This window comes from Suillus fuscotomentosus (genome assembly GCF_016647785.1).
Source record: "Suillus fuscotomentosus strain FC203 chromosome Unknown F5891scaffold_471, whole genome shotgun sequence".
Lineage (NCBI taxonomy): Eukaryota > Fungi > Basidiomycota > Agaricomycetes > Boletales > Suillaceae > Suillus > Suillus fuscotomentosus.
Genome location: NW_024539983.1, coordinates 1 through 14,587, shown reverse-complemented (window position 1 = coordinate 14,587; position 14,587 = coordinate 1). Strand labels below are relative to the sequence as shown.

At 46.9% G+C, this 14,587-nt stretch overlaps 4 protein-coding genes across 4 annotated transcripts; 3 read left to right on the top strand and 1 right to left on the bottom strand.

Annotated features, from left to right (window-relative positions):
- Positions 1-201: 201 nt before the first annotated feature.
- F5891DRAFT_1203158 (uncharacterized protein) lies at positions 202-579 on the bottom strand (the record flags this gene model as incomplete). Its single annotated transcript, XM_041368953.1, has 1 exon — positions 202-579. One exon carries the CDS (start codon positions 577-579, stop codon positions 202-204), a length of 378 nt encoding a protein of 125 aa, XP_041216203.1.
- Positions 580-6,301: 5,722 nt separating this feature from the next.
- Positions 6,302-7,864, top strand: F5891DRAFT_1203157 (uncharacterized protein; the record flags this gene model as incomplete). The annotated part of the gene is made up of 5 exons (XM_041368952.1): positions 6,302-6,439; positions 6,495-6,695; positions 6,753-7,157; positions 7,206-7,339; positions 7,396-7,864. The coding sequence occupies 5 exons, from the start codon at positions 6,302-6,304 to the stop codon at positions 7,862-7,864; spliced, it is 1,347 nt and encodes a 448-aa protein (XP_041216202.1).
- Positions 7,865-9,038: 1,174 nt separating this feature from the next.
- On the top strand, positions 9,039-10,884 carry F5891DRAFT_990595 (uncharacterized protein; the record flags this gene model as incomplete). The annotated part of the gene is given in 4 exon segments (XM_041378090.1): positions 9,039-9,373; positions 9,473-10,121; positions 10,212-10,278; positions 10,298-10,884. 4 exon segments carry the CDS (start codon positions 9,039-9,041, stop codon positions 10,882-10,884), a joined length of 1,638 nt encoding a protein of 545 aa, XP_041216201.1.
- A 1,548-nt stretch (positions 10,885-12,432) lies between these two features.
- Positions 12,433-14,563, top strand: F5891DRAFT_990594 (uncharacterized protein; the record flags this gene model as incomplete). The annotated part of the gene is made up of 8 exons (XM_041378089.1): positions 12,433-12,454; positions 12,518-13,126; positions 13,199-13,465; positions 13,523-13,783; positions 13,842-14,084; positions 14,146-14,220; positions 14,272-14,370; positions 14,441-14,563. Coding segments are annotated over 8 exons (1,699 nt in total), but the record flags the coding sequence as incomplete, so codon positions are not given.
- Positions 14,564-14,587: the final 24 nt, after the last annotated feature.

Genomic DNA, 14,587 nt, shown 5'->3' with positions numbered 1-14,587 from the left:
TACTTCTTATCTTCGATAAACCTTCGTACTCAGACACATACTCCTCTCGAATATGTGTGTCCCCTCCTATTTAACCAGCTAGAAAACTGATGAGAGTACCATACTCGAAATACCACCTCAGACTACCTAGTAGCCGGGGGTATTTTTTCTAGTTTATCTCTTCAGTTACTTGTGCGCCCACCAGCGTTTTTACCCCCTAACCTAACATGTACCGAATTCATCTCCAATAGCCTGCAATATGGCATCCTGTGTTGGACTGTGCGTCACAATATTTGAGCGGGGATATGTGTTTGCATGTTTGATAAGATGCAGGAGAGTCCATCGCTGCTTTGCAACAATCTTCCAAGCTTCCGAAATGTTCCCAGAATCGTGCCTTTGAATCTTCGAACTTGCTTCGTTTTCCATCGCCTTCCAGATAGCCACATCAGGATCCTCACTTTGACTTCTTTGAACTGTTGCACCCATCCGCTCATCCCACTCATTCCAGTCCTTGTACCCGCAACTGAGGACCAGCTGATTGCGAGCCACGTCCATGAATAAATCCCGAACGATCTCACTGATAGCACTTCTCTCCTGCATGATTTAGGATTGAGTGTGGAAGATGGACAAAAAACTACCAGAAGACGAACGCTTGAAATAACCAACGTCACCGAAACTCTTCAAGATGTTACTTCTGAGAGGGATCGTGTTGATGTATATGATGTTGATGCACAGGGCGAAAGTGGGTGGAAAAGAGATCAAAACAAATACCGTAGTTTCATATACTCAGTCAGAAGTTATCCGGATTTCGGACCGATTTTTTGCACCGATGTTGCCACGTCGGAGAATCACTCCAGGTGAACAACGGACATTGCAGGAGAATGTGAGAGGGTGCGAGAACATTATGGAACGCATAATCAACACCACCATCTTGTATGCATCTCAGAACAATGCGCTCATGAGGTGCGTGAAGCTCAAGTTTAAGGTGGACGATAGGTTACGATTCGATTGCCAATTTACCTGACTTAATTTGAAGTCCGATGAATGTTTGTTCTAGTCTTCTGAACTATTTGTCAGTACACCTTTTATAACTCAAATACTCCCCTCACAAGAGGTCACGAACGGCTCTGTACTTACATGGACATAGTTTTACTGCTCTAAGATTTGATTACGGACCGACCCTGGCCTGACTCAGTCTTAGAGACAATAGACGAATTCATGCCTTTACAATATATTATTCAAATGGAGCATCGGTAAGTCCGTCAGAAGAATGAAGTATGCTTCTAATGAGTGATCTGTGCTTCGTCCGCGGTCCAGTTTAGGTTTATAAGCAGTGAGTATCCACTGCTGTGAACCTTGTCGACTTGCATCCCTCTTACATAGCCCTATCACGTTCCTTAGATGCCCAACCCTCAAGGAAGAAATGGGTAAGCTATTGCTCGCAAGTGAATTGATGCCAGTGCTAGCAGCTGTCATATATTTAATGCCTAAGTTACAGCTTCGGATGAAGCTATACGACCGCTAGTGGAACGATTTGTTGCAAGTGGCTACACCAACCCGGAAAACATGTCTCGTCTTCGAGAACAAAATGTAAATATATCGTACGTTGCATCCTTATCTCAGGCTGCTGTAGCACCTTGTGGGGCGGTACATCCATGACTTTACGCAGTCACCGCTTGGCGCAGGTGCAGCAAAGCGAAGAGGGAGAGCAAACTCGCATAGTGGATCGCGTTGGACATTCTCGTTTTCTTTGCTTATACCCTTGTCTTTGCTCGTTCTCACATTTGTAACTTTTAAGTACTTCTGCAAGGAGACCCATGTCATAGTATCTCAACACACATGACAAGGTGCTACTGGTATACTCAAGTCCGGAGGCGGAAGATACCTGAGAGTGCTCTTCATAGGCAACGAGGTTTCGGTGCTCGAAAAGTCTCGCTCAACATAGGTGCGCCAGAGCAAAAGCAACGCCATCTTCGAGTCAGTAGCGCCTGTGTATGCGTCCGTGAATATCACCCAGCAAAGGTGATCCAAGACGATTTTCACAGGGCATTTTTTGACTTCATCTTGAGCCAAGGCTCATATATCATATCTCTCTTGCAGGTGTCCACTCGTATAAGAATAATTCAGCAAACAATATGTTTCAATATCTCTCAAATAAGATCGTCAGAGTCCATTCAGCGCCTACTACCATTATCTCTATGACACGTGTAAGTAAAAACCATTCACTGTGGATTCTACCAACCACTTCTGTCCGTAGTCTTCTAGTAAGTACAGCCTTGCCACTCCCATTATCGAGTTGCTGAGATTCAGTAGGAAAAGGCAGATTTGATCTCTCATCTGGTCTATTTCACCCTTACCAAACGTAGGGTCCACGCATCGTATGGCTGTTTGGCTTTTCTTTTGTCAGGTCAGTCTCAGCCTTTTCAACTGCAGAGTTCACGCATCGCATGGCTTTTCTTTTGTCAGGTCAGTCTCAGCCTTTTTAACCGCAGAGTTCACGCATCGCATGGCTTTTCTTTTGCTGAATTTGGCTTTTCTTGTGGGCGTTTCTGACTATTTCTCTGGTCGGGTCAGTCTCTCTTGTTGCAAATACAAAGTCCGCGCATCGCATGGCATCTCTTTTGCTTTTGGTGAAGTTTTGACGATGCATTTGACATGACATTTGAGGCAGAAGAGACAATGTCAAAGAAAGAGCCACCACCTCCAAACAGAGGTACAGGACTTGTCCTTTGTGGCAAAAAGACACCTGGATCTACAAGCAGCCATCGCAGCAAGCCTGCCAAATATGTGACATGTTGAAAGCAAATCCCCAATAGGTGACAACCGCATTTGTAAGCCGCAATACAATTGCTGGTAGCACAGAGGCGAATCAGGCAAAGAGAGCAGGGATTGGAGGAAGAAGACTGCATGAAAAAAGAGGGAATAATCACCGCAGTCCGAAACGCACTGCAGTCATCCCATCCGACACAACTCCATCACGTGTCAGAATGATCTCCGAAAAGAGGAAGACTTGTGCACGATGGTCGCCACAGCTTCAATGCATAGCGTCGGTCTGAGAGTATCGCGAGTCAGTCAGAAATGGTGCGACCATTGACAAAAGGCAGCTCTTCTTACACTTGCCAGTAATGTCAGGCGGTTGTATATATGAATGATCTCGTCTGCATCACCGCAGAATAGTACAATCGCTCATTAGTTGGCCATCAGAGGAACAGATGAAGGGCTTCAATGCTCGCTCATCTATAATGGGTTGGTTAGACGAGGCAAACCGCGCCTGATGTTTTCATGTGAGACGAAGTGAAATTCGACCGGCAAATTGAAAAACCAGCAAACCTCAACCTCACAAAGCGGACATTTTGGTGACCCTCACAACAGCAACCGATGCGGAGTGCACACGCCAGAAATACTCACTGCCCTGTGAAAAGCAGGAAGAGTCGTACCCCAAGCTACACAATTTCAACCTACCATAGAATCGTTTGTCAGTAAAAGGAGACGCGTGCCCAAAAGTCGGACTCGCGTTTGCGTGCAAGGAGAGAGAAACACAGATAGACCTACCTTAGTTAACCAGAAGTAGATAAGGCAGTAGCACTACGACATGCGGAGCCAGAGCCACCAGGAACGCACACAAGGAGCTGGCAGTCATGGGACACGCGCAGCGAAGAAAACAACCTGGAATGAACAATAGAAATTAGTACACAAGAGCTCCTCTCAGGCGTTGCAGCCCGAGAATGCTCTTAAACAAGCAGATGAAGCGCCTCCCCACTCAACGGGAGTCTTGATTACACAAGACACGCGCCTCTTTACAGAGAGCGCGCGCGGTGGGCAGTTGGAAGAAGCACCCAGAGGCAATACAACACGCTAAGATGAGAACGTCGGATGAGTGCACAAACAACAACAGAAAACGAAAAAAACATACCAGAGGGATGAACGGACAGTAGTAGTTAGAGAGCAAAGCAACATTCCAACAGCAGCTCCTCTCAGGCATTACGGCCTGAGAATGCTCTGCCCTTTGAAAAAGGCAGAGGGAGCGCCGCCCCACCCAACGCGAGTCTTGATTACACAAGACACGCGCCCCTTTACAGAGAGCGCGCGCGTTGGGCAGTTGGAAGAAGCACTCAGAGGCAATACAACACGCTAAGATGAGAACGTCGGATGAGTGCACAAACAACAACAGAAAACGAAAACAGACATACCAGAGGGATGAACGGACAGTAGTAGTTAGAGAGCAAAGCAACATTCCAGCAGCAGCTCCTCTCAGGCATTACGGCCTGAGAATGCTCTGCCCTTTGAAAAAGGCAGAGGGAGCGCCGCCCCACCCAACGCGAGTCTTGATTACACAAGACACGCGCCTCTTTACAGAGAGCGCGCGCGTTGGGCAGTTGGAAGAAGCACCCAGAGGCAATACACCATCCTAAGGTGAGAACGTCTGATGAGTGCACAAACAACAACAGAAACAAAAAAAGACATACCAGAGGGATGGACGGACAGCAGTAGTTAGAGAGCAACGCAACATTCCAACAGCAGCTCCTCTCAGGCATTACGGCCTGAGAATGCTCTGCCCTTTGAAAAAGGCAGAGGGAGCGCCGCCCCACCCAACGCGAGTCTTGATTACACAAGACACGCGCCCCTTTACAGAGAGCGCGCGCGTTGGGCAGTTGGAAGAAGCACCCAGAGGCAATACACCATCCTAAGGTGAGAACGTCTGATGAGTGCACAAACAACAACAGAAACAAAAAAAAAGACATACCAGACGGATGGACGGACAGCAGTAGTTAGAGAGCAAAGCACCATTCCAGCAGCAGCTCCTCTCAGGCATTACGGCCTGAGAATGCTCTGCCCTTTGAAAAAAGGCAGAGGGAGCGCCGCCCCACCCAACGCGAGTCTTGATTACACAAGACACGCGCCCCTTTACAGAGAGCGCGCGCGTTGGGCAGTTGGATGAAACACCTACAATACAAGAAGCGGCAGTGGTCCTACAAAGGACGTGCGCAGCCAAATACATGACAGATAGACACAGGCTGAAATGAAATATGGTGGTTAGTCAGTACACAAGACCAAGAAAAAAGACCTACCAAACATATGATTAGCAAAATAGAAAAAGGCGTCAGTCCAAGAAGGACATGCAAAGCCATATAGCCCAAAGAGCCGGCAGTCCAACAAGGACATGCATAGGAAAAGAGATTGCGACAAAAAAAAAAGAAAAGAAAGAGCCGGCAGTCCAACAAGGACATGCATAGCAAAAGAGATTGCGACAAAAAAAAAGAAAAGAAAGAGCCGGCAGTCCAACAAGGACATGCATAGCAAAAGAGATTGCGACAAAAAAAAAAGAAAAGAAAGAGCCGGCAGTCCAACAAGGACATGCATAGCAAAAGAGATTGCGACAAAAAAAAAAGAAAAGAAAGAGCCGGCAGTCCAACAAGGACATGCATAGCAAAAGAGATTGCGAAAAAAAAGAAAGAAAGAAAGAGCCGGCAGTCCAACAAGGACATGCATAGCACAAAGAGATTGAGAAAAAAAAAAGAAAAGAAAGAGCCGGCAGTCCAACAAGGACATGCATAGCAAAAAGAGATTGAGAAAAAAAAAAAAAAAGAAAGAGCCGGTAGTCCCATGCTTAAATATATATATAATCAGAGCAAAAGATGAACACAACACCAAAAAAGACTCACAGCAAAGACGAACAGCGGTTGTGGAGCGCCACCACCCGACGCGACGCTTGATTACACAAGAAAAGATACACGTCCCTTTACAGGGATGCGCGCGTTTAGCGGTTGGATGGAGATGGCAAATGGTGGAAAGGAAGGGAAAGAAAGGAAAAGGAAAATGAACCACGACCAAATAAACAAAAATATAATAGATACAAACACATGTTGAATCGGAGCCACAAATATAACGTGATCCACAAACAACAATTGTTCGCCAAAGATATGAGTCAGCGGGTGAATACCGGAGACTAATCCTTATTGCGAAAGACTTCATTTTTCAATTACTAATTCTAATATTGTGCGAGTGGGGTAAGGTAGAAATATATTCGAATAAAAGACATGATACAACAAAAAGAACGCCCGTGCATACCATTCATGGGGCATAATGGTGAAAAGAACAATGTATTGTTGGATTGTGGTGACATGCGGACCGCCTACTTTGAAAGGCCGATCCCAAGGTCCATACCTCGTGGCTTTACAGATAACGCTGATCTCAACGTGGTGACGCGGGGTTGAATATTGAATATTAGTGTTTGTAGGTCCTCATTGTGAAAATTTTGCTTTCTTTTGACACGCCCACCATCGTCCATAACAGCGTTCTCTTCACAAACTTCCTAGTCGACATGGCTCGAACGAAACAAACGGCAAAGAAGTCCAAGGGTGGCGAGGCTGCCCGCGTGCAGTTGAATGTGCCTCTGCAGGAGGAGAGGATCATCCAAGTCGGGCTGATGGATGTCTGCGATGCCGGGGAGCATAACGACGTGCGTTTCGAAAATTTACTCACATAACAATGTCACTAACATGACAAACACAAAGTACTGCATTGTGTGCCGCGACGGATCTATGACCACCGGGTCGCTGTTCTGTTGTGAACTATGCCCGCGCGTGACTTGCACCAGATGCCTGGATATCCCCGAAGATTTCAAGCGGGTGGTTGCAGGCGACGATGTCATATTCATATGCATCAGTTGCCATCTTGCGAGGCAAAACAAGGACGGGCCAAATTTGCCATATTTTGTAAGTTCCCTCGCGACAGCAACATCATTAACGCTGAGACAACTAAATATTCTATAGGGTTTCTACATGGACGACCAGGCTGTCCTTCCAGGATTCCTTCCCATAAGAGCTACGTTAGAAATATCCCAGCGTGCTCAAATATCCTCGGCTCCAGTACTTCTCATCCACCTGAAGCTGGTGGGTTGTGAAACCGCCGGATGTCCCTTTTCCCTGGCGCACGAATTCCTTCAACCTTACTTTCCTCGAGGTCGCATCGAATACCGCGAGGTAGAGTTCGACATCGCGACCGATACAAAAGCTACCGCCTATAATCGAAGCTGTAACAAAATGTTGCGTGACCTTTCGAAGCAGGGCCGTTGGGAGCGTGTTGTGATTGGTATTACCAATCACACAGACAACGAGAACGGCGACCCTTTCGCTGGGTATCGTGATGGACAGTATATTGCCGGAGAAGTCAAAGAGGTTCGTCTATTTCCCGTCCTTACATGTCGAATACTAACCATCTCTTAGTTCATGAATATTATCCTAAGCCCATGGCAGCTCGGCATAGATCGTGCTCAAGAGTCCTACCTTTGGCTGTTCTCATGCGGCGGAATGGTAAATAACTCCCAATCTTTCAGAGCGTTACAGAACGGGGTGCTTGCGTAAGTTTTTCCTTTCACTTGTCATTCAAGTGAGTTTTGTTGAACAACGAACATAGGCATCGTATATCAGCTAGCTTCGCCTTTGCTGCTCCACGATTCCAGCCGAACTTCACCAGTCATCTCCTTCTCGCCTTCGCTGAAATGGTCCTCATCGAACGGTTCCGGGTCGCAGACATATTCCCGCAGATCCTGAGTCAATCAAACAAGCTGGGCCGACACACAGATGTCATTTTAATGACGAAGAATACCGATGATGGCGGTCTTACCGTCGTCAAGTTCAGCTGGGCCCACGTCGACCACAGGCCTTGGGGTCAAACGTTGCCACTTCAATGTCCAAATTGCGGATTCGTCGATGCCTGGTTGCCTGCAAATGTTAGCGGGGTGTATTACTTCCAATGCACCAACGTTCGTTGCAAGAAGATACTGAAATTTGCCCAACCGCCTGGCTCGAAGAAATTGGTCCCAGGGAAGACGGGCAGCAGTTGCTGGTTAGCCGTACCCCTCCCTGTTCATTATTTCTCATGAAGCTTCCTTCCGTACATCATAGTGTGTAGTTACTTAGATCTACAGGTTTTTGAGATTCATTAGTGCAACGTTCGATCAATCTTTCATGTCCTTTTTTACTTGTAACGCCACTGGCGAAGAGGATTTTGAAATAAACCGTCGCACATATGGAATCTGCACTGCTTCAATCATACTGCATGGTATTGCCATGTCATCTATGTCAAGCAACCATAAGGCTCACCACCAGTCCAGTCAAAGACATCTCCTCATCGCTGGCAGAATAGAATTACACGTACTCCTTAGTATGTATCCAGTATCTATATAACTTTGTATATGCTAGTACCACGCCGCCTGTTCCACTCACCATCATCCATCACTATGGCCGCTGTATTACACGGTCCTATAATACCTACCCACCCTTCCCCATTTCGGAATACCCAGAGTGTTCCTCATTCGCGAATGGGCTATCATCCTGCACCTTCGGTCAGTTTTTAGTAGCCGCTCGTCATATTCATATCCTTAATCATACATACATAGGCACCACCTCATAAAGCTCAGTCTACTCAACCCACGACGAGACATTCTGACCCATTCTATGGTCATGAGCAGGTTTCCCCGTTTGTGAGGTTTGAGCGTTCATCACTTTTCATTTGAATTTCTTCGGTGCTCTGTGGTGGATTCTACATACTACTGAGCACTTATCGGTGCTGAGCAATAACTCAAACACTTCTATTCAGCACATGCACCAAGTAGCTTTACGAAATGAATGCCATTGCCACGGCAAAACAACAGTGGCTCATCGCCCATGGCATGTCCAAATTGTGTTAATGGAAACTCAGACAGGGTATAACTTCCCTCGACGTATGTATACAAGATTAACCACACGGATTGATGCTCACAAGACTTCATGGAAGCCAGTTTTTTGTGTTATGTAGAACACGAATGTTGAGAATCAAAATCAGCGCGGTGAAGGCTTCTTTCCATGTAAAATGATATTTGTTTGCCCTGAGTCGTTTGTGTTTATAGGTTCCAGGGTAACGATGATGAATCTGGGGTTGATTCGGACCGAACGATCGGTTATTCGGATCGACAAGCCTCATTGCTGGGAGTATATATTCAATGAAAAGAACAACGATTGAAATTTTCATTCTTCCTTACGTCCATCCATCAACCAAGTCTCTCGCGACATATCATCATGCCTCCGAAGAAAACAGACAAACGCAGCAAAGTCTCCAAACTGCCCAAGCAGAAAGCTAAGGTGGGCGCCATCTTCAGTGGCATATCTAGGGCTGCTCCTTGCTCTACCGACATCGGCAGTATGGTCAATGTAATCGGTGGTCCATCCCGATCCCTAAGCGTCTCCAATCTTCTTGGTCAGGACAGGATATTGCAAGAAGAGCAAAACGTCTTCAAGTATCCGGCTCCAGGTCCAGTACAAACTGAAGCCAACGAGATTTCCTCTCCAATCGTTCAATTGGGCACGTTTTGTCACTTTTGTTGCGACCAAACCAATTCACCCTACAGTCACGAGTGCGTCAACTGTGGGGCGATCGTTTGCGAGCAGCACCTCCCTCGTAGCAGTGGCTGCATTTATTTGAAGTCTGTAGAGGTATTGGAATCCGAGTTTAGGTGCCCGATCTGCTCGAGGATCGGACAAGGCAAGGATAAGCCCTTGCGTTACGCATTCATTGGCTTTGGGAAGCGGAAGAAAGCCAAGATGGCCTGGCCCATGGCCATCGTTAATCTGAACCTGGAGTCGATGAAGGACGACTATTTGGCCAACACCGTGACTCTAGAAATGCAGAACCATTACAGAACGTTTCAGAACAATGCAAGTCCAAATGATATAACCTCTTGTCTCACATTTACGATTCTTGTTTTCCAGTTGTATTACACTACGTTGCACATGCGAGGTGGTGCGCACCAATCTGAGTCAAAAAAGCTGGCTCCCGGTGTAGAGTTCATCACTCGCAATCTTAAAGCGGGCTATCCTCCCAACGTTTTCCTTCTGGTGGACACGCATTCCGACGAATTCACAGGGATGCTTCAGCATACCGGAGGCCACACAGGTGGCACAAGCACCACGATAACCGAAATACTCATGGCTTACCTTGGAGAAAGGTTCTTGGCCATGATGCGAGAATCTTCCGCGCTAGCGAGGGGCAACAAGACGGTGGTGAAGACTATCAATGGGAGTGACCATTGGTGCAATCTCACCGCTGGTTCTAGGGGTGGATGGAGGGGGTTGATCATGGTTAGCTGCGGACCTGCCATCAGGGTGAGCCACCACTTTGAGGCAGTGAAGGCATTGGTGGAAAGGCGCGTGCTTTCCTTCACACAATCTTAGGTTTGACTGACTGTTTTGCAGCAATTTAGTCGACTTCGTGGTGGCATTCGGAGGATCGGGCACGTTACCATCCATGATTTCCACTGCAGTGCGCTCCATCATTGCAGACATAGGCGTCTTCGGAGGGACCGATGTTTGGCCCACCATGTGCGAAATTCTGATTTCCAGCAACGATTTCCTCGACTACACAACTGCGGTTCTTGTGTTCGCAAACACGGTGGACAATAAGAAGGTAGCTGAATGTCGTCAAATTAGCAAGGACATTCCAGCAACACGGGCATTTGGTTATGAGTTCAAATCGTGCCCTACCCCAAAATGTCAGCCAGTCCCAGCTGATATGCGAGTTCACAACAAAGGCCAGAAAGTTCAGCTTCGATGCTCCTTATGCAAATGGAGGTCGTCTTGGGTGAAGAACCATGAGGGAAACAAACACTTTCACCAGGTATCAAGGTCGCGTGCTCCTCAGCTTTTTTGGCATCACTTCCCCGCATCCACGGACCTACAGAACTTTTTCGTGGAAATCACTAACGCTGAGCGCGCTCAAGCTTCGGCATCCGCTTCTGGAGGGCAGAGCACGAAAGGTTGGGAGAAGAAAGGAAAGAGTAAACGTCAAGGCGGAATAGCTATGGAGATCGAGCAAGATTCACACATGGCCGATTATGATAGTGACGATGAGTCCATGGTGTTTGATTGATGTCCCACCTGCCCATTTCTACCTTTCCTTGAACACGTCGCATATATCAATTCGCTTTGTATACAAAAGATATAACTGCTATCGATATCAAAGTTGTTTGTGAATGTACTCAGCATTGCATTGTGTTACCTGTCATGATATTTGGATGGCTCTCTCAATGATCTCAGAAAAACTGACGTGCTTTAAGTATATGTGTGCTAGGACAAGTTCAGATCCTGCGTCATTGTCATAAATGTCCATATATCTGAAACCTCCATCTTGTTTCGTTGAAGAAGACCCATTCGTTGTGAAATGAGCCTGGGCTGTCATATCTCATTTCACAACGAATGGGTCTTCTTCAACGAAACAAGATGGAGGTTTCAGATATATGGACATTTATGACAATGACGCAGGATCTGAACTTGTCCTAGCACACATATACTTAAAGCACGTCAGTTTTTCTGAGATCATTGAGAGAGCCATCCAAATATCATGACAGGTAACACAATGCAATGCTGAGTACATTCACAATTTGAGGCCAAATGATGGCAACTATTATTTTTGGGAAACGCGAAGTTATTAGACAATTAACCTGATCTACGCCGAATCCTTTGTGTTCGTCAAATACACCCTTATGATAACTTCTGGACTCGATAAACTTTGGAACTTTGCTGAAATTTATGTAGGTTAGAACGCTCTGCCCTAATCGGTGCACACAGCCCATCTTTGTCTCTCACCGCAACGTCGTCAACGGATGCTAGTGGCTAATACTGCACATAATACACATAGCGGCCTCAACACATATGGTGAGCTAGCTGTGCAGTGTTCTATGGATCCGAGATTGCTCATGGTTTCAAAACTGTTGATCGATAAGCACGAGCGTGAACACCAGGAAGAACAAACTTCGATACTCTCAAGGAACTGGTACTAGGTACCTCCTTTTCACTGCTTGCGAGGTGTATTCATCAAGCGCAACAGCCTGAGGCCTTGTTGATTCATGCCACTACTGTAACTGTCAGTCTGTCCTCCTAATTAGCTCGATGTAATTGAATGTATGCGTCTAGATCATCGTCCATTTCCTCCTCTTTCGCTGGACTACCATTCTGGACGCTGCAACATTCTCAGCCTGGTGAGTGCCTCCGATTCTGACTCTGTGATGGTCATTCCCGGTGGCTCAAATGCTTGGGTTTATTTATAGGATCGTGCAGGCCGGACTCATTCCCTCTTCCACCTCCGACAGGCCATGTTCGTTTTGCTCCAGAGACGTTAGGTAGAGTCTGGCTTCCCCTCCACTGAATCACGCCCACAACTCATCTTGGCTTGATAGTACTGGGCGGCTTGTTTTGTTTGTTTCATTGCATGGCCATGGAGCGGCTGGCCCTTGCTTTATGTAAAGATGGAATGGAAATGAAATCAATCCTGCCCATGACCCTAATGTAGAAAGAGGACAAACAAACACACACGTGTTTTGGATGTTATATAGCCGCCCATTGTTTGGCATCTCCCGGTTCCCATTTTCGTCTAGTCATATTTCGTACATTCATTCTTCAATTTCGCTAACATTCACAAATGGCAGCCCTCAACGTCGCAGGTATGTGCTTTCATTCACATTCAAACAACATCTTGAGTGGCTTGACGCATGGCCAATTTCCAGGCAATCCTATCACCAGTGGAAAGCGTCCAGCTGGAACTGTGCTCCTCGAGGAGCCTATAAAACGTTTTCGAATTCCGACTGTGAAAGCCGAATGCATCATGGACGACAGCATCGATTTGGTGACTTATTGCGCACCTGAGGAGATCGACATCATCGACGCTGAAACAGGGCAGAAGTATCAAACTTGTCGCATCCCTGTCATGATGAGCGGCGTACTCAGAGGTTTTGTGCCGCTCCCCAGGCGATACGAAGGGGTATGGTTGGAATTAGCTTACAATATTGTCATGTTCAGGTGCACATGGAAGTTTTGGGCGGAGGAAGAGAGAAAGGCAAGGAGAAGGCAACACAGGGACAATGCTGCCACATTGCGTCGCACAACTGGCACGCAGCTCGCGCAACACATGTTGGCTAGGTTGATCGCCGTTCGAGAATTGGTCAGCTGGGAGCATGATACTGAAAAGTCCGGTCATGAGAGGGTCCGAACTCTAGACGAATGGAAGATTCGATCGTCCCGCGACATGTTTAACATTCCCTACGATAAGGTGCCAGTCGCAGATCGCAAGTTTCTGGCTGCGGATCCTATCAGAGCAGAAAACCTCGCGCTGTTCGGTAAGTTCGTCAACTGTGGTGACGCTTTTACAACATTGATAAATATATATATATATGTTTGCGTCTATGTAGAAGGGGATTGGAACCTGGACGAAGAGGGCAAGAGGATGTTGTCACCACCTGAAGACCTTGCGGAATGGATTCATGGCGAACTCGAAGAATTTGAGGAAACGTTTAACACTATCATCAAACCTCAAGCTCTGAAAGATCTCAAGTCATCTGGTATTTATCGGCAAACTCAATACGAACAAGGGGCAAGGCTTCCGACGCAATGGCATGAGGGCCATGAACCTCATCCTTACTTTTGGAGTGTGAAACAGTGGAATTGGACGGCTGCAGGTGAGAGGCTAGATATTGTACTATTTCATCCCTCGCTGGACAATGTGAATCTTGCAGGGAACGATGTCTGGCACAAGCCTATTGACTTTCTGTATTACGTTCTCAAGGAAGACCCGCCTTACACTCAGTTCGAGGAGTTCACGCAAGATCTGGACGCTCTATTCAACATGGTCGTTATAGAGCCTGCCTTGCCAAAGATTCATGGACTCGCCCACCAGCTTTGGTACGGAGAACGGACTTGGAGAGAGTTCGTGAAGGCCTTGTTGGACAACCACCTGCAAATTCGCGGGGCTGTCACTACCACATCGGAGCAAAGAGGTATATAATCATTGTATCTCATGTTTTTCTTTTGATATGCAAACCGTTATCTGTCTAGACCCAAACAACGTTTTTGACAACTTCGACGGTCGTTTGGTACTGGAAGGTTATGTTCGTCGGCACAATTTGAGCCCAGAGCAACCTTGGGACGACTCGGACGTAATGGTATGGTCGTCTCTGAAACGAGTCTACGAGAAACAGTACAAGATAGGTTGCAAATGGATGATTTCACAAATCATACAGGGCCACAAGGTAACAGATGTGATACGGGCAGCGGGGCCATGGTGGATCGAAAGGCAGAGTAAGCATTGCCCTTTGTTAGTCCTTGATGTTGTTTGATTTACGTCCCTTGATGATGGCAGAGAAGCTGGCAGAGAAGGCGGGGGCAGAGGCGAACACTAACACCGCTGAGAATGAAGATCATGCAGGTCAAGCTGGTGAGAAAAAATTGTTGCGCCCCAATAAACTGCTAATCTGAACGCCTGTAGTTCCTTCTGGACAGGACAAGGAAATGCAGCAGGACAAAGATCTTCACTCGTCGAGCACTGGGCCTGACGCCCTCGATGAAACAATGCAAAATGGCACTGGTAAGAATTTCTCTTTGTGTTCTTTCATCTTTGAACCTGTTCTGAATCTGATATTTGCTAATTCCTTCAGATCAATCCACGAATGATGTGAACATGGAAGATGACGGTGGCGTGCAGGGATCTGCTCAGTCTGGAGAAGAGAATGAGCACAACGGCCAAGCAAATGGGACGTCGGACGCTGCGACGGAGAATCGTGCCTCTGACGACCCCGCTAGGG